The sequence below is a fragment of the Ochlerotatus camptorhynchus genome, unplaced genomic scaffold (genome assembly GCF_037179485.1).
Source record: "Ochlerotatus camptorhynchus isolate MF236.1 unplaced genomic scaffold, CSIRO-AGI_Acam_v1.1 ptg000021l, whole genome shotgun sequence".
NCBI classification, from domain to species: Eukaryota; Metazoa; Arthropoda; class Insecta; order Diptera; family Culicidae; genus Ochlerotatus; species Ochlerotatus camptorhynchus.
In genome coordinates, this window is record NW_027040513.1 from 261290 (window position 1) to 283223 (window position 21934).

At 39.2% G+C, this 21934-nt stretch overlaps 1 protein-coding gene across 1 annotated transcript in view; it reads left to right on the forward strand.

The window, feature by feature from the left end:
* Ntan1 (N-terminal amidohydrolase 1) overlaps nt 1-21934 on the forward strand; it is a 73219-nt gene that overhangs the window by 38499 nt on the left and 12786 nt on the right. Inside the window, exons 2-4 of the mRNA XM_065225399.1 lie at nt 429-595; nt 670-799; nt 14416-14598. Of these exons, the coding sequence (XP_065081471.1) occupies nt 473-595; nt 670-799; nt 14416-14598 (436 nt within the window). The 5' untranslated portion in view covers nt 429-472. The remainder of the gene's footprint in view (nt 1-428; nt 596-669; nt 800-14415; nt 14599-21934) is intronic.

The window sequence follows — 21934 nt, forward strand, 5'->3', positions numbered from 1 at the left end:
ACTTTGAAATCGCCCATCTCTTTCACTCGCAATCACAATCAAGGAATAAATAGGTACGACAGCATATCTAACGATGGCGACAATAACGCACGAAGGCAACGCTCTCGAATGCCTTAAGCTTTGAAGCCATCGCTGTTCCAACGTCCAATATCTTCATAATTTAATCAGCCATCACATCTAAGAAAACCATTAATGCCGGGCCTAAAGCCTCGACGCAAGGCGCAGTGAATAAATAATATTTGTTACTATTGTATCCTTCTCCGGCTGTTGAGTGCCGAGCCCATCCATGCTGCGCTGCCCATGTGTCATGTACGGATGACGACAACAACGACGACGGCGGCGTCGCGAGTACATGAATGGACGACACGATCAATCAATCCTACCTATGCGTGTAACTCACCCAAAATCTTTGATGTTTTGATTTTCAGATATACCGAAATCTCCCAAACCACGGAAAACAAACACGTCCACAATGGTGCTAGTGCTGAACGGTGTCCTACAGGACGAGTGCCCCATGGATACACACTCGCTCTTTGTACAACATCCGGTTTACCGGGAAACGGCCACACAGTTCCTGTCAATTCCTACGAAAACGGTACGTGGAAACTTGTTCGATTTCAGTTGAACAAATGATTTCAATCAGATCTTTCTTTTCATTTACGCATACAGGTTGGTGCACCCGGTTTGCTGTACGTCTGCCAGCGGGAAATGGCTGCCGTTGCTCCACATGACAAAAATGTAAATATCATAGGATCGGACGATGCCACGACCTGCGTCATTGTGGTGGTGCGGCATTCAGGTAACACACAATCACAGTTTCAGGTTGTTTTCTGTTTGTCTTCTGTCGGGTATTAAAACGTCATAGCCCGTTTTGAAACAATTCCTTTATCATAGTTTGAAAATTTCTGCTTAAAATCCTAGTTTAGGTGATTCAATTCGGCGTTCAATTTCCTTGGGCTCCGAAATAGTCTAAACATGTTAACAAACCGATTATTCGATACGCAACCCCGAAATACGAACCCGCTTCTGAATACTTTAGAACCAAAACCAACCAAATTCGTGAAATGATTAACAGCTTATCGGCATCGAAGGTTTACAAAAATCGGTATTTATCGATATTTACTATTTTAATTAAATGTTTGAATTAGCTTCTGAAGAAATCCATACATAGAATAAAAAAGCTATTTTGGAGGAAATTTGAAGAAAGTTCCAAAAAAAATCTGGTAAACATCCGGTGTACTTCTTGGAAAAATGCTGATAAACTTCTGCGGAAAATTTAAAGAAACTTTAGGGAAAACTCAGATGACACATCCAGAGGAAGCCGGAAAGGTTTCGGAAATCGGAAGAAAATTCCAGGGATAGCCATTTCCAGGGAAAGCTAGCAGAAGCTTGGACAATCCTTTCAATAGAAGCAGAAAAAAAACCTCCGGAAGTAGCTGATGGAGAAACTTCCAGTGGAAGACTAAAGAATCTTCTGAGAGAATTCGATAGATACTTCCGGTAGAAGTTGCGGTAGAAACTTCCTGGGGACGCTCGAAGAAACTTCCTGAGGTAGTTGGGAAGAAACTTGAGAAGAAAGTTAGAAACGTCATCTGGCGGAAACCAGATGGTTTTCGGTCCAAAAAGAAACTTCTAGGAGTTGGGGCAAACAATTCCTGAAAAATAAATTTCCGGTGGAAATCGGTATAATCTTCAAGGGAAATATTCAGGGGGAGTTTAGAAAAACTGGCGCGATAAGACGGAAGAGCCTTTAAAGCGAGAGATGGTGGTACAACTTTCTGGGAGGAATCTGAAAATTACAAACGCGGTAAGGTGGAAGAAAATTCCTGGGGCAAGTAGAAGAATATTCCAATGGAAGATTGAATAAACTGTGTTGGGCGGCGCGTGCTTTACCGTTCCTTGGATCCACGGATGCTTCGGTATTTCTGTTGTTAAGGCCAATATCATGCTGTGTGAGTCAGTTACGGCTAATATCGGCCGGTTGGCCGGTAACTTAACCGCGTGGAGAATGCCCGCTGCCTCAGCTGAGAGCACCATGCATTGGGTCGGGAGCGATCTACTCACAAGCCGCTCCCACTCCGCTCCTGGAGAGAGAGCCGTCGGTGTACCTAACTTCATAAACTTGGTAGTGCGCCCCGAGAGTTTCGACAACTGTCCGGCGTAAAGCCCACCGTTACAATGAGGAAGTCATCCGCGTAGACGAAGATGTAAACGTTCTTGGGTAGTTGATCACCGAACCCTGTGGCACTCCGGTATCCTCACTGAAACTTCCAGATTGCACGTTTTCGACCGAAACCCGAAAAGATCGGTCGGTCAGAAAGTTTCGGACGAAGTGAAGAATGTGTCCTTTCAGGCCCCAATCAGCAAGCTTCTTCAATACCTCCTGGTCCTTTGCCTCCATCAGAACTTCTCCAAGAGTGGCGAAGTAGGTGAAGGTACCAAACCCTTGCCTGAAGGCGTGCTGCCGATGGTCAAGCAGCCCCTTGGCTTCAAGATATTGCTTCAGCCTCCTGTTGACCATCCGTTCCAGGACTTTGGCCATGCAGCAGGTCAGTGCAATGGGACGGAACCCAGTGATGTCCTTGGTCCCGACATTGGTTTTCGGTAACGGTATAACGAGGCTTTCTCTCCAGTTTTCCGAGTATTCTTCAGCGGTCCAGAGTTGGTTGTAAAGGTCGAGAAGTTTTCTTTTGCCTTCGGGTGGAAGGTGCTTTAGCAGCGGGTAGCCGATTTCGTCCGGTCCGGCCGAGTTCCCGTTGCTCCGACTGAGAGCGAACACGAGTTCTTCCCAGGAGAGTGGGCTGTTGATCGGTAGGTCGTCGTGGTCTGGAGGAATTCCAAAGCTAGACACAGAGGACAGAGAGGGGTGGACTCGCTGTCGGAAGCTTTTGCTGTACTCCGAGATGCCGGATAGTTTGGCGAAGTATTTGCCCAGTTCGTCTGCTACGACGGTTGGATCAGTGATGGTGAAGGTGTCTGTTCGAATCTGGAGCGGATATGATCGCCGCTTGCCGCTAAGGGCGTTAATACGACTCCATAGCTCCGCTGACGATTGTTCGGCGTTGTTCGCGAGGACCTTTTCTCTTGCTGGATCGTTTGGGGAGGTGCGTTTGAGCTTCCACAGTGCTTTTAGCCTGGCTTTTAATGCCCTTTTGGTTTCGTCGTTCCACCAGCGGAGTTCCTTCCGCCAGAGGACACAGCCAGTTTTGGGTATACTGGTGCTAGCGGCTTTATAGATGATTTCTGTGATGCTTGGGATGTTCGTGGGTTCCTGGTTCTGCGCGAGGGCTCGGTATGTGTGCTGAAAACCTAATGCTAATTGTACTCGAAAAAATGCAACACTTTCTTTTGTGTAGAACTTTTTATTGCATGGGTGAAAATTGATAAAATTTTGAGTCAAAATAGTTTAGAGTGTAATGTTTACATGTGCGAAATCTTGCCACAATCTGTCAAGTGGTTATCGAGATGGCTCCCAAGCAAGCAGCGGTGCCAGATATACAGATATTTATGTCTGTATTTATACAGATTTTTGAAGTCACGTACAGGCCAAATACAGACTACAGATACATAAAACTTAATACAGGTTTTGTTCAGATTTTTACCAATTGTTTCCTGAAATTTAACAAAAAATAAACAAAATTATTTTCGAGTATGTGCATCTTGTTATGATTATGGTACGTGTCATGATTATGAACAGCTTTTCGAATATTTTAAAGCAACATGTATGATAAGACTAAATAATAATATCTGTTCGGTAAGTTCTGATCCTTTCTCATTTATTTTTATTTTAAATAAAAGATTTTACCTTTTTCCAGCCTTACCCACATGTTACTTTTTAACGTTTTCACTTTATTCCGGTTTGGTACATAGACCTTGAATGGGATATTTATCTTGTTAAATCTATTGATTTTAAACATCAAAATGCATTTTAAGTTTTGACTTCATATTTTTTGTACCAGGAATAAAAATTTAAAAAGAATCACATGAACACACTTTTTTAAATACAAAAATACTTATTGATTCAGTTTAGTATGTGGCGAGCAATTTTATAGCCAAAATACATGTGGAAAATATGCAATCAGCAATGCGGCGATTTTTTGTAGTGTACAGATAAATACAGACATATTTTTTGACACTCATACAGACTTTTGAAAAAAATCATCTGGCATCCCTGCAAGCAAGAAGTGCTTCGACAAAGAATTATGGCAGCGGACGTGGAAAATCCAGGCAGAACAGTTTGGAATCGACGATTCGACCGTGTGTCGTGTGGTAAAATCGTTCAAGGAGACCCAGACGACCCAGTGACGAGCTGGCAGTGGAAGAATAGCGAAGAAGACAGACCCCGTGAACGCAAGGAAGGTGAAGGATTACTTCAAGCGCAATCCGAACTTTTCGATTCGGGACGTGGCCAAGAAGGTCAATTCTACCGTCTGGTTCATCCAGCAGATAATGAATCGGGCCGGACTTCATGTCTTCAAGGTAAGGAAGGTGCCTAACCGAACCGATAAATAGAATACGGTGGCCAAATCCCGCGCAGTGCAGCCAAAATGCATTGTTATGGACGACGAGACGTACATTTAAGCGAACGCCAAGCAGATTCCCGGCCTGGAGTTTTTCGTCGGAAAGTCTCACGCCGGAGAAATTCCAGAAGAAGAAGGTCGACTAATTTGCCAAGCCTTCTTGGCAAATTTGTCGACCTTCTTCTTCTGAAACTTAGTGTGGTGCGGCAAATTCAGCAAGCCATACATAACGACCGACACCATCAATGGTCAAATATATAAAAAAGAATGCCTCCAGAAGCGTCCTGCTTTCCTTCCTCCGGTCCCACGAAGGTGACACTCTGTTTTGGCCGGATCTGGCATCGTGAAATTACGAGGAACCGATGATGGAGTGGGACGAAGCCAACGATGATGTTTTTGTGCCAAAGGAGGTAAATCCGCCAAGCTCACCAGAACTTCGTCTAATAGAAAAATTCTGGGCGATTATGAAGGGTAAGCTCCGGAAAACAAAGAAGATCTTCAAAAACGACAATGATTTGAAGAAATAGTGGATGGAAGTGCGTAAGAAAGATCAGAGACTTTTTCGAGAGGCACCCTGCCTGCTCGGAGGTAGTACAAACAATTAACTCATAATTGAACTGTTTAGCTTTTAAAAACAGTACAATTAATTTCAATTATAAAACAAACTATACCTAACGTAAACAATAACAATGAATGACATATACATAAACAAACACAATAGAAGGAAGTGGTTAATCTACTACAATCGTATCGCTACAAACGCGCGCTGGAGGGCATTTGTTGTCGTAGCTTTCCACGTTCAAATTGTGGTTGAGCCCGGCACGGATGGTGTGCTTCAAAAGTCAGCCTTGCTTAAATGCCTTTGTTGTGAAGTTTTTCTTATTTTGAAACTTTCTAACTAATGAATTAAAATGCCTGATTAATACTGAACAGTTCAGCTGTTGAGAGCTCGGTAAAAATTACCGCAGTCGGTAATCATTTTTAAGTGTGAGATCAGAGAGCTTCAAAAAATTGCGAGAAATTTTAAAATGTTCCGAAATCTTCGAGAAAGTCCAGAGATCGTCAAAGAAGATTAAAGATATTCAGGAAGAATACATTACATCCTGGGAAGTCCGAGTACTTCAAAAATGATTAGAGAACTTTAGAATAGTCCTATTACCTTTGGGAAAACTTCAGCAAGTTTTAAGGAGTACCGAAGAACTATGGCATATTCCGAGAATTTCAGGAATGTTCCGAATGTTCATTAATTATGCTACGCAACATTTGCCCATATCTATTTTCCTGGGAAACTTCACTCCTCTTACTTTCTGAACCGGATTTGTGCTTATTTTTCAGGCAACTATACATGAAGAGTTGATCTAAATTCATCGATATAAGCTGATTTCCATTTTAGAAAGAAAGAAACTACAGGGTGACCAGGGAACTTAAAAATCGAGGGTAACTGCGAAAAAGCCAGAAATTTTAAAATCAATGCGAAAAGCCCGTGAATTTCGATAAAAAATCTGGAAAAAAATAGATTCTGGACTGGAATAAATTTTCAGGATTTTGAAGAACTTCCACAGGAATTTTGAGTAGATTTCAGAATGAATTCAAGAGAGAAAATGTCCAAGAGAGTTTAGAGAAGAACGCTAATAGAGTTTCAACTTGAACTCGAAAGTTATTGTTCGAGTTCAGAATAAATGTTGGACCTTAAAAAGGTTATCCGTCAGAACATGGCCGGCTCGTAAACTTGGAAACAGTTTCCGTGCCAATTGTCAAGGGCCAAACACTGTTATCTGACCAAACGTAGGGCATAATCCTAAAGGAGTTTTCCCTTCTCGGCTTGACCAAGATGGCCTTGCCACGGTCGGCCGATCGTGCCAACGAAGGACGACGCCTGCCATCCCACCGTCCAGCAACGCCCGCTGGCCTGTCATCCACTTGCTTCGCCAATCTGGCGAGAGTTCCGGCCGCACAGTAAGGCTGAAGCGCCTTTAAATAAATGAAAGATGGTAAAGAGTTTAGAGAAGAGGATGATATTTTTCTGACTACTTGTAGGTCTTGTTCCTTATTGTGTTATGAACGCCTGATGAGCTCAGAGAATCAACTAAATAAGAATTTATAATTTTGGTCATGCTTGGATGAATTTTTTATTGATTACACTTTAATGATTGAATGATGATTCAAAGAAACGCTTACAAGCAATGGCTTGACCAAGGCTGGTAATTGTTATTTTAAATGAAAATTGTCATGCGATTTTCACTATCATTTGATGAGAAAACGATTACAGTGCCAGTGTTCTGAGAATCGCAATTAATAGCTTATTTATTAATATAACTGTTGCTTGTACCGAGGAAAGCTTTCAAATATTTTCACTTCACCGATTACATACTGTTGTTTGCCTAAATTCATCTGAATCAGTTTGAAATTTTGTTTTCTCATTGTTTCAGAATGGCCGTGCTATTTCCCAGCTGTGGCCTTTACAGCATAGAGTGGCTTTATTGAGTATTCTAGGTCTTTTTTGTAAACCTGGTTAGATCGTAAAATTAGCTACTCAGTGAAGTTTTAGTATTGTGGTATCGCTGCTATTGCAATTGAGATGGGATTAACTTACATGATTTAGAGGATGGAGCTGAAAGTCTCCTTGAAAAAAAAAAAACCAACAACAACAATTTTGGCGGTGAGCGCGCTGTTTTTATGATTTCCCATCTGAGGAATCTGCGGTTGAATTAGCGTTTGGCTAAGCGTAGTATCCAGAATAATGGGGTTAAATACAAGTGCTTCAAATGTAAGATGCAGGGTGACCAGTGAACCAGGAACCGATGAAAAAAACCCGGGAATTTGAAGTCACCTGGAAAAAAAACCGGAAAAATCCCGGTAATTTCGATTACAAATTGAGTAAACTAAAGATTGTCCTCGCTTCGAAAAAAAAGGATGTCAAGACCCTTGGACTGGACTAGATTTTCAGGATACAGTAACTTTTAACAGCATTTTAGATTATTTTATCGAAAACAAATTTGAGCAGATTTTATAATTAATTCTAGTGGTAACACCAAGGTATTTCAGAGAATATTTCATTTGGAAAATCACTAAGAGAGTTTTAACTACAGCTCCCAATTGAGTGAGTTCAAAGTAAAATAAATAAATAGCACTCTGTAAAATTCCATGACAATTGCGCGAATCGGATTTAGAGGGTACAATTCCAAAGGAATTGCGAAGATCTTTAAGGAAATTCCAATGATAATTTCATGTGCATTTCCAGAGAATTTTAAGAAGAATTTCAAGTAATTTCCGAAAGAATTTAGAGGAGGACTCCAACATGATTCGGAGCAAAATTTGAAGGCAATTCTAGACGGAAGAATTCCCCTGCCTTTTCGGGCAGTTTTGCTAAGAATAGATGATAGAGGGGTTTACAAGTTTTGCTCACAAAAGCTGATAAACCTTTTCAATTGTTGGTCGGTAATAAAGGTAATTAAAGATGAGGTTTCAGTGAATGCTTTGAAAGAGTCTTAAACTGAAAGAGAATCTAAGGATGAATTACAAGAATTTCGGTATGTTTCAACCCCTAGAGATACGTTCAAATTTATTTTAGAATAATTCTGAAAAGAACACTGTGAAAAGAAATTATTCTAGAGAAAATGCTTGAGAATAATCTAATAAAATCCTGTAAATTTTAGAGAGAATGTTCTTATACAAATTGTGAAGACTTTGAACGTGTTGCAGAACCAAATTACGCTTACAAGATATAGGAAAGATGCTGCTGTTTTTTTAAACGCACCATTTAATTAAGCGATCTCTTCGGCTCAATCGCACTCAATTTGTATGTTTAATTCAAAAGTATATCGCTAAACCGGGAAAATTCCCAAGATTCCGAGAAGTTTTTTTTTTGTTATAACTTTTTTAAGGAGACTTTCAGCCCTGGACTGGTTCGTCTCCGTTGAGATGATAAAGATGTAAGAGAACTGGATGGATTTATGCCCCTTGGGTTAAGTTCTCAGTTAATGGTGATGTAAATATACATGCATGCTAAAATTGAAGCATGTAAACTTCCTGTTTACTAGCAAGTTGCAAGAAATATTGGTTACAAAGATGGATGGTTGCATACAAAATTTAGAATATTTCATGAAATGACTCATAAATTTACACGATCTGTAATGTGAATTTGTATGATATGTTTATGTGCATCATAGTGACACAAATTTACACTACTTTTTCGAACTGTGTTGTTTGAAAACTTTAGCGATTAAGCAAGCCTGTTTTGTAGATTTATATCGAGATAGGTGCAGTTTCCTTCACACATCGCTATCAATCAAAGTAACATCCCGATTACTGCTTGAACTGATTACTTGGCGTTTACCACGTTTAAAATGAGTGAATTTATAAAAAAATGCGGCGCCGTCCCGTTTTTGGAAACATGCGATTTCTGTCTTCTTTTTTTTTCATTCTATATATTATTCAATTTGAAATGGTACTGGACCACTCTTCATGGGTTAGAGGTCCATGTGTTAATGTTGCCAAAATCTGGTAGGCACTGCACATGGATTTTTTTTTTAATTACTGGAAAATCAGGCACTATCAGGGAATTTTGTTTTCTTCATTGAGTCGACACCCTGGGTAAGAAGTTCTATTGAAAATTCCACAACCATTGTGAAAAGGGTTTCAGAATCCGCGAAAAATATGAAGGAAATTGAATTTGGAGCGGACATTTCCAAAGGTGTTCTCAGAAGAGTTTTTAGAGAATTTATCGTATAGCTGAGAAGTTTTATGACGACCTTCAGAGATTATAATAAAATTAGACAACTCATAGGAATCTAAAGTAATTTTTTTAAACAGCCCAACAACATATTGTGAAGAGTTCTGAGCGACTTTTCAAAGTTGTTAAAAACATATACAAAATTTGAAGGCCGAACGCGGTAATAGATTCAATATCCAGGAAACATATAGCTGACTTTTTAATGTTACATTTAACCCACAGATTCGGCTGAATTTCAATTGGTTTTATATAATATGTACATCTCACAATCAGGAAAATTTCCAAAATTCCGGAAAAAACGTGGAACAAAACCGATTAATTTTTATTCGAGATTTGTTGGTATTCTATCCTACATAAAACGTATATTAATCAGTTAGCACCATGAGTTAAATTTCATTTAAAGGAAATGAGATATAGCACATCGAGGTATGGAGATTTGTCTGTAGCCACTTTAACCAAGGTTGTAGTGCTTTGTGACTTGTCCAGGGATGAGATTCAAACCAAAGACATCATGAGATGTCGTTGATGCATTGATTCTTGACCCTGTCCAAATTTGATATTTCGTAAAGCAGGTTTACTAACATCAAAATATTCTACTCTGATTTGAAATACTCGTCCAAAATCACCAGAAAAATAATCTAAAACTTTAAGTTAGCTAGTTAGTTTTCTTCATTAAAGAGGCTTTCAACCATTGGGTAATATTCAAGATCATCATACTCAATAACTCATGAATAATGAATGTTTTGAAACAGGTTGGAAAATGTTTGTGTTCCTGAATAAGAAATATTGCATTTTCCGATTTCGTTTAAGAAGCTCAATTTTTCATTATAGGATTAAGAGGGGAATTATGAGCATCTTGCACTCCTGTCCCAAATCTCTAATTTTTCGAAAAATAATAAATTGGGAGCAGGTTCAATATCAGCATTGCAATGATTAATGACCAATTAATTTGTTTCGATTCATAAGAAATCCGAGGCTAAAGCACAGGAGTCTCACTATGCCCTCCTTCCTCTATATTTTTATAAGACTAACAATTGACCAATTCCAGGCCAAATAGGGTAAACAAAATAAAATTAAGACTCGACTTTCTCCGATTTGCATGAAACTTCACATAATTATGTGTAATGATCAATCATTCGCATTCTTGCACAAATTTGGCCATTTTAGATCTTTTTTTTTCAGTATGGCGTCATTGACATTTTTCAATAAATTGTAGCACGAAAACATCAGTTTTGATTGAAATTACTTCTGAGTAAAGTTGTTAAGAAAAGTAAAGTAATCCTCGGAAAATTTTGCACGGTAATTTGTAATTAATAATTTTGAGAAACAGTTAAAAAAAGTGTTAAAACTGAATTATTTTCAATATTTATAATTTATTTTCTAAATAAATGTCATTAGAATTAAACTTTAGAATATTCCAAACCATGGATACCTTATTGTTTATTAATTTATTTGATACGGCTCAAACGAATTAACTTAACAGACCCGAGGATTCTTGGTCACTATACAATACATCTTAAAACTATAGTCAAAAGGTGCAACACAATAAACACTTTATCTTCCGCTATCGAAAAAGGCTCCTCCTTCAGAACTGGAGCCGCTTCCAGTGGTTTCATTGTATGGCAGTTACGCCATTGAGGGGCAGAGCGCTTCCATTGCAGCAAGTGTCCAAAGTCGACGACGCATCGACCGAAAGAACTGCTGAAAAAGAACAATGAGGAGGACCACACAATGGCTGCTGCCGAGAAAACAGACGAGTGGCCTGCTTTTGTCGACAGCCGAGTGAACACTAAACCATGGATACCTGAAAATTGACAAAAACCGTAGAACATCAAATTTTGTTTAAATTTTTAAACTCCTTTTTAACAAGTTTTTTATTTAGTTTTTGCATAGATAACGATTAGAAATGTCTCAAATATTGTTTCCTGTACTAGATTACTTGCAAAAAAATTCAAATATCTGTTCTTGTTCAACGATTTTTTTTTCAATATAAAGTTTTATATACTTCAAAAATTTGCATTTTTATGGACTTTCTTAAAAAAATGAAGGTGTACTTCTGGAGGCGAACCAGCCCAAGGCTGAAAGCCTCCTTAATAAAGCTAAATAATAATAATAAGATGTACTTCTTGAGACATTTGAGTTTTTAACATTTTTTTCTGAATTTTTACTCAAAATTACTAAAAACAAATACCATGTATATTTTTTTTCCAAAACTACTTCATTTTTCTCTATAACTTTGTCTCAGACGTCATTCCGATTAGAAATGACGTTTTCGTGCTACAATTCATTGAAAAATTACAAAGTCGCCATTTTTAAAAAATTACGATTTCAAAAAATGGCCGAATTTTTGTAAAAATGTGCATGATTGCCCATAGCATACAATTATGGAAAGTGTTATGCAAATCGGAGAAGGTCGGATTTTTCCGATTCGTCAGTTGGCGTGGAACTGCTCAAATGTGATATCACATTTGAGCTTAGTCCCCCTCCCCCATGTGTCACAAATTGTCACGTTTCTTTGAGCCCTCTCGCTCCCTATAAATTTGTGACGTATCTTATGAAAGTGCCCATAATTTTCCATTCAATAACTTAAGTAGAATTGTGGGAACTTTTAACATAAACCAGTGATGGCATAATCTTCACTCAAATGATTTTGTTTCGCTCTCAAGGGCTCCCAATATCACGCGAGATATTGGAATAAAATATCAAGCATGATATTGATTTTATAAGCTCCTTTGATATTGCGAGACTATTAAGAACATGTAATATTGTAGCTACGAGTTGACTTACCACAACAATGATTCCGCTGCACATCGTATTCTTAGAAAGAGAAAGCATAGTTTGCTATCTCTCTTTGCTCTTCACAGATGGCAGACACGAAGCTACTGCTGCCGGCAGTGATGGAAGTTTCGGTTCGTGTTCGGGTGTACATCAAAAATTTTGAAACTCAAACTCACCAGTTTGGTGAGAATCGTAGCTGGTGAGTTTTGTTAGCATGATGACAGAGCAACCGTATCACAGCTTTTAATATCATCCGCTGTTATCTGCTTGTTGATTTTTGTTTACGATACTCAAATGAGATTATGCCCATTTACGAGATTTGATCTTTTGATATTTTATCAACACTGACATAAACTTTGAAATTCTGGGAAGTCTAGAGAACATTAAAGAAGTTCAGATATCTGTCGGGCAGTTTCAATAACATCTGGAATATAAGTTAAGCATCAGAAAGTTTTAAGATGTTGCAGAATAAGTTTTGATCATTCAAGGGCAGTTCCATGAGCTTTAGGACATGTTCGAGAATATAATTCGTAATCTAAGAGCTGCATTAATCAACTCACATTGATTTCATAAACCTTATAGAAATTCCGAAAGTTTAGGAACGTCCAAAGACCTGCAGGGAAGATAAGAAATTAATGAAAAACTTCGAGAGCTTTACAGAAGTAGGGAGAACTTCAGAAAGCCTTCGGAAACTTCTTTGAAATCCATAAAACTTTAGGCAATATCCGAGAACCTCAGGTATAAGCTAATAACTTCAGTAGATTTTCATGGACGTTCCGTAAGCTTACGGGTAGTTTCGAGAACTATAGTAATTGGAACAAATTCTTCTTCTTATTCGAATTCTAAGCTAATTGCACAGCTTTCACAGTAATTAATTGAGAGCTTTCGATTCATGTACCATTTCTGTATTAGTATAATTGTGTGGCAAGTACAATCATACTCAAATCCCAGGGAAGTTGACAAATTTTCCAACCCGAAAAATTCCTAGACTTGATCGGGAATCGAACCCAGCCACCTCCAGCATGGTCTTGCTTTGTAGCTGCACCTTTACCGACTTGAGCTAAGGGAGGTAATCGGGACATAATGTTAGGAAAATCGCGTGAAATTTTTACAAGATGCCAAATTTTTAGGCAGTCAAAATTCAAAGTCAAAAGTCCAGATAAAGGCATATCTAGAAAACTTCAGAAATTTTTTGAGAACTTCAAAAAAGTTCAGATATTTCAAATGAAGCTTAGAGATTCCTAGAACAATTCCATGTAGTTCAGGGCAATACCAACAAGCTTGGTAGAGCCTCACTGGAACAAGCCGAGCTTAGCATTATTCTAAGGAGTAGAAACCTTCAACACAAATCATTCAACTGAGGCTCACAGTTTTTGGAAGATAAAATGAGAGTCAGGTACGTTGTTATTCATTTACATGTTTTTATTCTCACACTCATACTCTCACTCTGGTTGAACTCTGAGTTTCGTGTTGCGAAAACGAAAGTCATCCGGAGCCTTTCAAAGGACGTTTGTTTATGTCTTCCTTTTACCTACCACCACTTCTTTAGGTGAGGGCTAAACTAACTGGACCAGAGTATTTGCGAACCTCATGTGAGTTTGAGGAGTTTTATCAAGCCTGAGTACCAAGAGCTTCAGGAGAATTGCAAGCGAGGTTCCGAGAAGCTTGTGGAAGATCAGATAACAGTGCAGTGCAGTTCCATCAATTCCACAGAAATTACAGAAATTTTAAAGTCGTTTCGAAAACCCCTAGTACGACTGAAAATCTCCATGCTAAATTGGTTGAGTGGGACACGTTTCGTATTCGGGCGAATAACAAACGTATTGTTCCAAATTTGACTCATTTACTGATAAGCTGTCATCAGAAATACTCTATAAACTAGATAAACTATAGCATATTTTGGCTAGACGCGACCTAGAGTTTATGAAACTCATACATGTTTTCTTGAAGATTATTGACCTTAGATTTTAGTTTGATTAACCTTGTGATTAATTTTTAAATTTGTATTGTGTAAAATTTTTGCTTCTGTAAGAATTGAATAATGTCACCGCTGATATCAATTTAAACAGGATTAAGTTCATGTTTTAGGAAAAGTGAAATCATATTTCAAATCTCTTTCTACCTCTCCCCATAAAAAAAATGTCAATCTCCTCTAACCTCGAGACGACCAAGAGTATTTAATTCTAGATTTAAGACTTTAATCATGTATAATGCAAATGATAACTTGGCTATGCAAAGTTTACTCGAAAATCTAACTACTGTCAAAGAACGTTATAAGGACTGAAAGATTTTAAAGATCTGAAAAATAGCTGAGCTAATCTGATCCAAAATACAATTCTTGTTCTAATTCCGTTAACACTCAAATTCCCTCCACTTCCATTCCAGGTTCCGGAGCAGTGGCGCTGGCTCACCTCGATGGCAATGGTACCGATGAAGCCGTTTCAACGATGGTTGCCCGCGTTCAAGAACTGGCATTCGGTTACCCGGAGGGCCGAATCGAGCTCCAGCTGATAGGCGGATTCAAGGATACCCAAGGCTATGCGGAGGATCTGTTCAGCAACATTATGCGTAAGTATATTGCTGCTTTGAAGAGTATTATAAACAATTACCTGCCGATTACCACAAGATTGAATTTAGTCTTATAACTAAATCATTCATCGCCACAAACACTTTTCCCGTATATTCCACATCAAAACAACAACCCCTAAAGTGTCGACACCTATCTGAAGACACCTCTTGGCAATGCAATTCAAGGCTTTTGCACCGAGCTTTATTGATAATCATTTATGATTTCAATCCCCGGAGCACAACCATTCAACGAGATCCCCCCCTCCCCCTGCTCACCCATCACCGATTCAACCCATTCAAACGATGACCATCGTCATCGCATCGGTCGGCACCATAAACGAATCTCTACCCCGACGACGGCAGTGGCTCACCGGCGCACAAGTCATCGATATTGAAGAAAAGTGACTATTTCTAATTTGCAAAATATTCATAACTCCAAGGTGTGTGCGCTATTATGCTTTGTCGGTGTCCACCTTTTTGCAAACACTCACATGAAGGTACCTACGTACCGGGCACAATCCAAACCGGACTCCGCTTCCGAAGATTTATGGATAGGGAAATGGGGTTAGATACGAGCACTCTTTTATGAGACATTGAGCGAGAGAGAGAAAAAAACGAGGTAATCCATTCCCCTTGTTGCAAGGCGCCTTTCGCCGGTAAAATCAAAAATCATATTGCATCCGTATCCTCTAGATATTCCTGGAAGCATCCCCGGCATGAGTGCGGTCAAATTTTAATGATCATCACCCCCTCCTCTAGCCCGGGGCTCACACTCACTCACCTTTCGGCCATCGTGTAGCATTTCGAAAACAACCGAAAAAGGAAAATTAATCCAAATTGATGAAGCAGGATTAGATAACACCAAGACCCATTAGTCTTCCCATGCTCGGGGAAAGTGCTTACGGAAAACTCACATTCTCCTTACTACTACCCACCTCGATGAGGGAACATCGCCATCGTCATCGACAATCCGGGTGGTGGTCAGTTTTTGGGGGTAGAGAAGGATAAACAAGATTATCGAATTGCAGAATTTGAGCATTTATCCTATCTGCAAACGGGTCCCGGCTGCCTACTACTGGAGATGGATAGAGGCGTCAATGCTTGAAGGATGATGATGGAAGGTGGCTTGATTTAATGGCTTAGTTCGATCAATACGGTGCAGAAGAATGGCCAGAATCAAGGTCGTCCACTGAAATAAGGCATATACTGCCGGGTAATCATATCGGTAGAAATTCAGCGGATTTTAGACTCAATATTTCGCGAAGCGGTACAGTAACATATCAAACTGCGATCATCGAATTTAATTTCTTCCCAGCACTGCACAGTGGGCCGGATCAGCAATCGAGCTGGATAAAATTAATAACTTCTCGGGATGATGTCGTCATAGTTGCGCAGGTCTACTTCGTGGATGAACAATTTCAGTTCAATGGCTTAATTTTCAAGTGGTTCTGCATTGAATCTTTTGAACGAAACAGTCTAGAGACTTGGTTTCTTCGACAAATTTGGCTTACAACAAGGCTAACATATAACAGCATACAATCTAGTTTAATTTGTTTTCTCCGCAATTTACTTCTAGATAGAGCTGTAATTAGGGCGTAACAGCTTCTGCAAACAATGACTTCTCTCGATGATTTCTAGGAATTCATGGCACGCTCACGCAAACCAACATAACAGTCGGGTAGGGGAAGTCTTCGTTGATTTGCGGTGACCAGATGATTTCTAGAAAGTCAAGCCTTGACTTTCTAGAAATCATCGAAAGAAGTCATTGTTTACAAAAGCTGCTACGCTATAATTCCCACACTATCTATTTTTTGGCGTAGGACTACGTCTTTGATTTCTATATGGGGGTACACTTTGTGAAAACCCAAAAAGGAACATGTAATGAAATTATGAAAGATTTTGAACGTTAATAACTCAGCTGTTCCTGGACCAAGTTCAATAATTTTATCGCCACTCGATCAGAAATATTGCTATTTCGATAGTAATGGTTTCAACTGTTGATTTTCAACAAAAAAAATAGAAAAAATGGTAAATATCAATCATTATGCAAAAGCGTTGAAATAACTAACAAATCCACCAATTACGTACATGCAAATGCTGCTTACCCAACACAGTCATCAGAAAATCGTTGGCGATCTTCGGGCGCGTGCGAATAGGGAGGATGCAATTGCGTAACATTTTACACACTCATCGCCATATGCAGAACCACATAAAATGCCCTCCAGAGTAGTAATCTTATAACCAAACTTGGAAGCAGAAGGGGTGCAAGTGATTTTGATCGATTCTCTGCATCGTTAATAACTTGACGGCAAACACATTCATTGATACGTTTGTTGTTCTGTATGATAGAAGAGCATAGCAGAAATGGTGCGGTTATCAAAAGAGGAAATTGATGAAGAGAATTGACTTTCACCCCTCTGCTTCTAAGCCCCTGAATTAAGTCGTCGTCATTGCAATGAAAACTAGCATCGCACCGCTTTCGGTTCTTGGGTTAAACTTGCTGGTTGCAGTTGTGCTGTTCGACATTTTCCAAGGACTACCAAAAAACATGAAATTGCACTATTTTCTAGGGATGCCTAAAACTCCAATTACTCGATTAACGATCAATCTTAAAAAAATCGTTTGATTTAGCGCAGTAGAGAAAATAAATAAAAGTACTAATTTATCTGAACTATGACGTGAGACATGATCATAAATTCCTCGAAAAAATTGTTAAGCTTCTTTCTGCTAAAGGCTAAGATTTACCATTTTTTGAGAGAAGGAGTTTAACGAGAAAAACTTAAAAGGGGAGGAGCTTTAGCTGGGTGGACACTGATATTCTGCGACCAACCTGTCGCAGACACCAGTTCAACCCCTGTCCATCAGCAGACGGGCCGAGACTCTTGCGAGTGCCCAATAATTGAACCGAAGAATATGGGGTTGTCCGGTCCGATTTGCTGATCCAGCTGCCTACACGTCATCATCATCTTCCAAAGGCTTTAAGTCTATACTACCAACAATCAATACGAGACTATCGATTTCAAATTGGCTCACTACTTGACTAGGCTATTGTTCCCAAGCAAAACGATTAACGTAACCCATTCTAGTCGAAATTATAGTACTACACAATGTTTGTTTTGATTTGCTTTGAAAGTTGAACAAACAAAATGAAGGGTTCGTGGATTTTCCTATGTTTCGAGGGGTGCATCGATTTGCTTGGGACCGAAGAGAGTACCGGAGCTGAGCCAAAAAGTTGAGCATGTTTCTTCGGGACCTTCTAGTCTAAGAGCTACCTCTATGGTACTACCATCGACCCTTTCCAGGGTCACCAAGATTTTCTACAAGAGTAAAATGTGCCAACTAAAATTCATATCAAAAAGTTCTTTCAGGGCAATCATAGTCATACTAAAGAGTATAAACAAAGAGAACCCCGATCAAATTCCTATTCCTATAAAAAACTCAAGCTTCTGTTGCAGTTAACAAATAACAATTATTAAGTAAAATCACGTAGTCCTACGTCACCATTGCGTACAACCCCATAGGACTGTTCCTTGAAGTTTTTTTTTTCAAAATTGCCCCATAATAACCTAAATCTGATCTCAGCACTTTGTAGAACAAAGTTATTATTTTAACCGTAATTTAAGCACCATCAGAAGAGGTGTTTCAACTCGGTTGAAGACTATGTCAGAGTGGAACATTTGATGTTTGCACCATTTATGCTGATGAGTTCCGGATTATATTTTTATACCAATTTACATATGATCCTTATTTTAATAAGAAACTCTGTTGACCAAGTCCCGGAAATGCTTCGATTTGCAGTCATTCATTATGTACTACTAGATTTCAGTCTTGGCCCACTGTGCATTTGTAACGGCCATAAAGAACATGCTGATAAAAGGCAAAGGGACAAAAGGTCAATGGACCATAGGTCGAATTGACTAGAGGTCGAATGGCCAAAATGTCGAATGAAATTAAAAGAGACAACTGTTTAAATAGACAAAACGTTGAATGGACATAAGGTCGAATTACATTTGAAGGGACAGAAGGTCGAATGGACAAATCGTCGACTGGAGCGATCAACGGCTTTTATCTGCCAAAGAACTGATTATGTTAGAAAGAAGGAGTCCCGTTTCTACTTTTTGCTTGTCATTTCTAGTAACCCTATGAGCTTCTCAACAATCGTTAGTTTCGTATTGATTGTTGGTACAGATAAGTGGGGATCACATTAAAAAGTGTTTCGATTAAAAAAAAAGTAGAAGGGTCTGTGCATAAGGGCACGAAAGGAAGCTTGACGTAGGACCGCTAGTGGACGGAATAAATATGAAGAGCATTAAGTTCTTTTAATTGATCAAATATCTAATACCAAATTTGTAGTAATCTTTTTCAAAGAGAAAGTTGATAACGAGAATCAATCAAAATCACTTGCACCTCTGCTTCCAAGTTTGCGTGGTCTTTGGGGGTTTGTGGTTCTGAATATGGACAAACAAGCACAGATAAATTCTATTCCAACTCTTTACTGATGTAAGTTTGATGGCCCTGAAAAGGGCCGTTTTATTGAAGAGGACATCCATGGCCACTTACGTTTGGCGTGTTTAGTGTAGGTGACAGCATCACGGACCTCATTTTCAAGGAACACCTTCAGCACACCTCGTAGATCAGACCGGAGATACGCCAGACACCGCCACGGCGAGCCAGACGACGGATGGTGGTTATCTCGAAGAATTTGTGATGACTATTGGCACCTCCTTTGCCACGACCAGTCAATTGTTGCTTGTGGGTTATAGCAGAGTGGACTATCCACCACCTTACTACTGCTGCTATTGCTGACCACGCCGTCCGAAGCGAAAATGAGATGATACCAGACAGCAGCGCTGCTTTATATCTTTTCAGGTTAAAGCAGAATGATGTGCAACCAAGTGGTATAAAAGCTACAAAGACTCCTCCCATTATGAGTAGTTTGCTATCAAGTAGCGACACTGGCTATTTTCTTTAAGCGTACACGGCGAATGAGAACGAACCAAATTTGAGTTTAGTTCACTCATAATCGCCAAAAGTGTAGGAACTCAGCGATGAGTAAATTTGTCTCATGGTTTCCTGTGGAAAACCTAAAAAATCTGCCAGAAAATGAGGAAATTGACGAAAATTTTATTCAGTCTCGGAGTAGTACCAATAGACTGAGTGAATCCAGTCTTTACTTTTCTCAAATTCGGGAATTTTTCCCTGGTAAATCCTGGAAAAACCTGGGAAAACATGAGGCAAATTTACACATCGCTGAGTTCCTGCACTTTATTTCTTATTTCTGAGATAACTAAACTCAAATTTGGGTCGTTTTCATTCGCCGTGATAGATATCGGCGCCGGTGGTTAGCGGAATTAACATCTCTGGGAGCTGCCTCCCTGGCGTCGGTAGCATTGGAGCTCAGTACGGAAAAAAAATCTCGCGTCACTTTTCAATAGGTCCTATCTACATTGATCAATTCTCTTCATCGACAACTCTCTTTCGTAAATAACTCGGCTTCACAAAATTTGAGTTAATGTTTCCTGCCGTCTTCGTCGAATTAGATGCTAGATTGTTGCTTCTTCCATCGAAAATATCCAGCCGTGGTGATTCAAAGTTGATCAAGGTTGATCAAAATAATTTGTACCCCTGCTTCCAGTTTGATTACATGAGTATTTTGTGCGATCGTTGGTTCTGAATATGGACAAACAGGCAGATGAATTCTATTCCTACTCTTTAGTGTAATAAGCTTGGTGACCCTGAAAAGAGCCGTTTTGTTGCCAAAGATGATTTAACCTTCGAAACCAAACAGAGTGCGTCTCTGTCACTTCAAAAATGTAGATGACATCCATGGCCGCTTACGCTTGGCGTGTTTAGTGTAGGTGACAGCATCACGGATCTCACTTTTCAGGAACACCTTCAGTACACCTCGTAAATCAGACCGGAGATACATCAGACACCGCCACGACGAGCCAGACGACGGATGGTGGTTATCTTGAAGAATTTGCGTTTGGTTCTGAATATGGCGATGAGTGTGCAAAATATTACGCAATTCCATCCTCCATATTCGCACGCGCCCGAGAATCGGAGGCGAATACCACTTCGACTTGTTTCGTCTACTTACTACTCTCTGACGACTGTGCTGGGGAAGCAGCATATGCATGTAGGTAATTGGTGGATTTGTTAGTTAATTCGACGCTTTTGGACAATACTGGACATTTACCAGTTTTTCAATAGTTTCTTGTTGAAAATCAACATTCGAAAGCATTTTTAACGATGCGTAGCCATATTTATGATCGATTGGTGATAAAATTATTGAAATTGGACTATGAGCAGTTGAGTTATTAACGTTCAAAATCTTTCTTAATTTGTTACATGTTCCATTTTCGGTTTTCACAAAGTGTAACCCCATATAGAAATCAAAGACGTAGTCCTACGTCAAAAAAGTCAGATTGCCGGGGGTCTACGGAACTTGCCATTTCCGATGTTTTATTCTTCCGAATCTTTGATTCACTAATGGTGGTACGCTCCAAGCGGTATTATCCTCAGATTAAATCCCAAACGAAATACAAAAGGTCGAAGGACAAAAAGGTCGAAGGGGCAAAAGCTTGAATGATCAAAAGGTCAAATTGAACTTAAAAAGCAAAACGTCAAAGGGTCGATACTTTCTTTTGTGCATAACTTTGTATTGCATGGGTAATAGACTGATGCAAAATTTGAAATTTTCGCTCCACAGTGTTCAAACGGTTTCAAATCGGGTCCTGATAAGCCTCCGAAAGTTTAAACTTCTTTGATAAGAAATTGACTTGGCACAAACCATTTGAAGTTTATATGGAAATTACTATGGGAAAACCAAACTTTTTGTTCATTGTCTTCTGGCCTGTTTACATATTGTACTGTTAAAAAATTCTATTACTATTCTTATGGGAAGTTTTATCAGCTATTATAATAACTCTGCAGAAAATCGTTTTTCAGTCAAACGTCAAATTAAATAGTTATTAATTGATTAAAAGATTGATAAGCTTATGGCAAGATTAAGCAACTGTATTTTAGGCAACACTGTATTCTGCAGTGTGACACAGTAGCCATGATTTTTGTCCTCTATTCTACGCATCATAAACACCAATTTTGCCTGCTGAACAGTTGAATGAGCATAATCTTAAGACATCAGTGATTTGACTCATTAATAACTTTTGTTCCGTGCATTTGATCGAAAAGTGGGTTTCAACAAAGTTGCAACAAGCTCAGCTATCATTTTCTAAAGTAGAATAAACTGGTGAATTTTGAGATGGATATGAACCGAAATTATGCTTTCTCCATAGAAACTTCAAATGGTTTGTGCCAAGTCAGTGTCTCACTA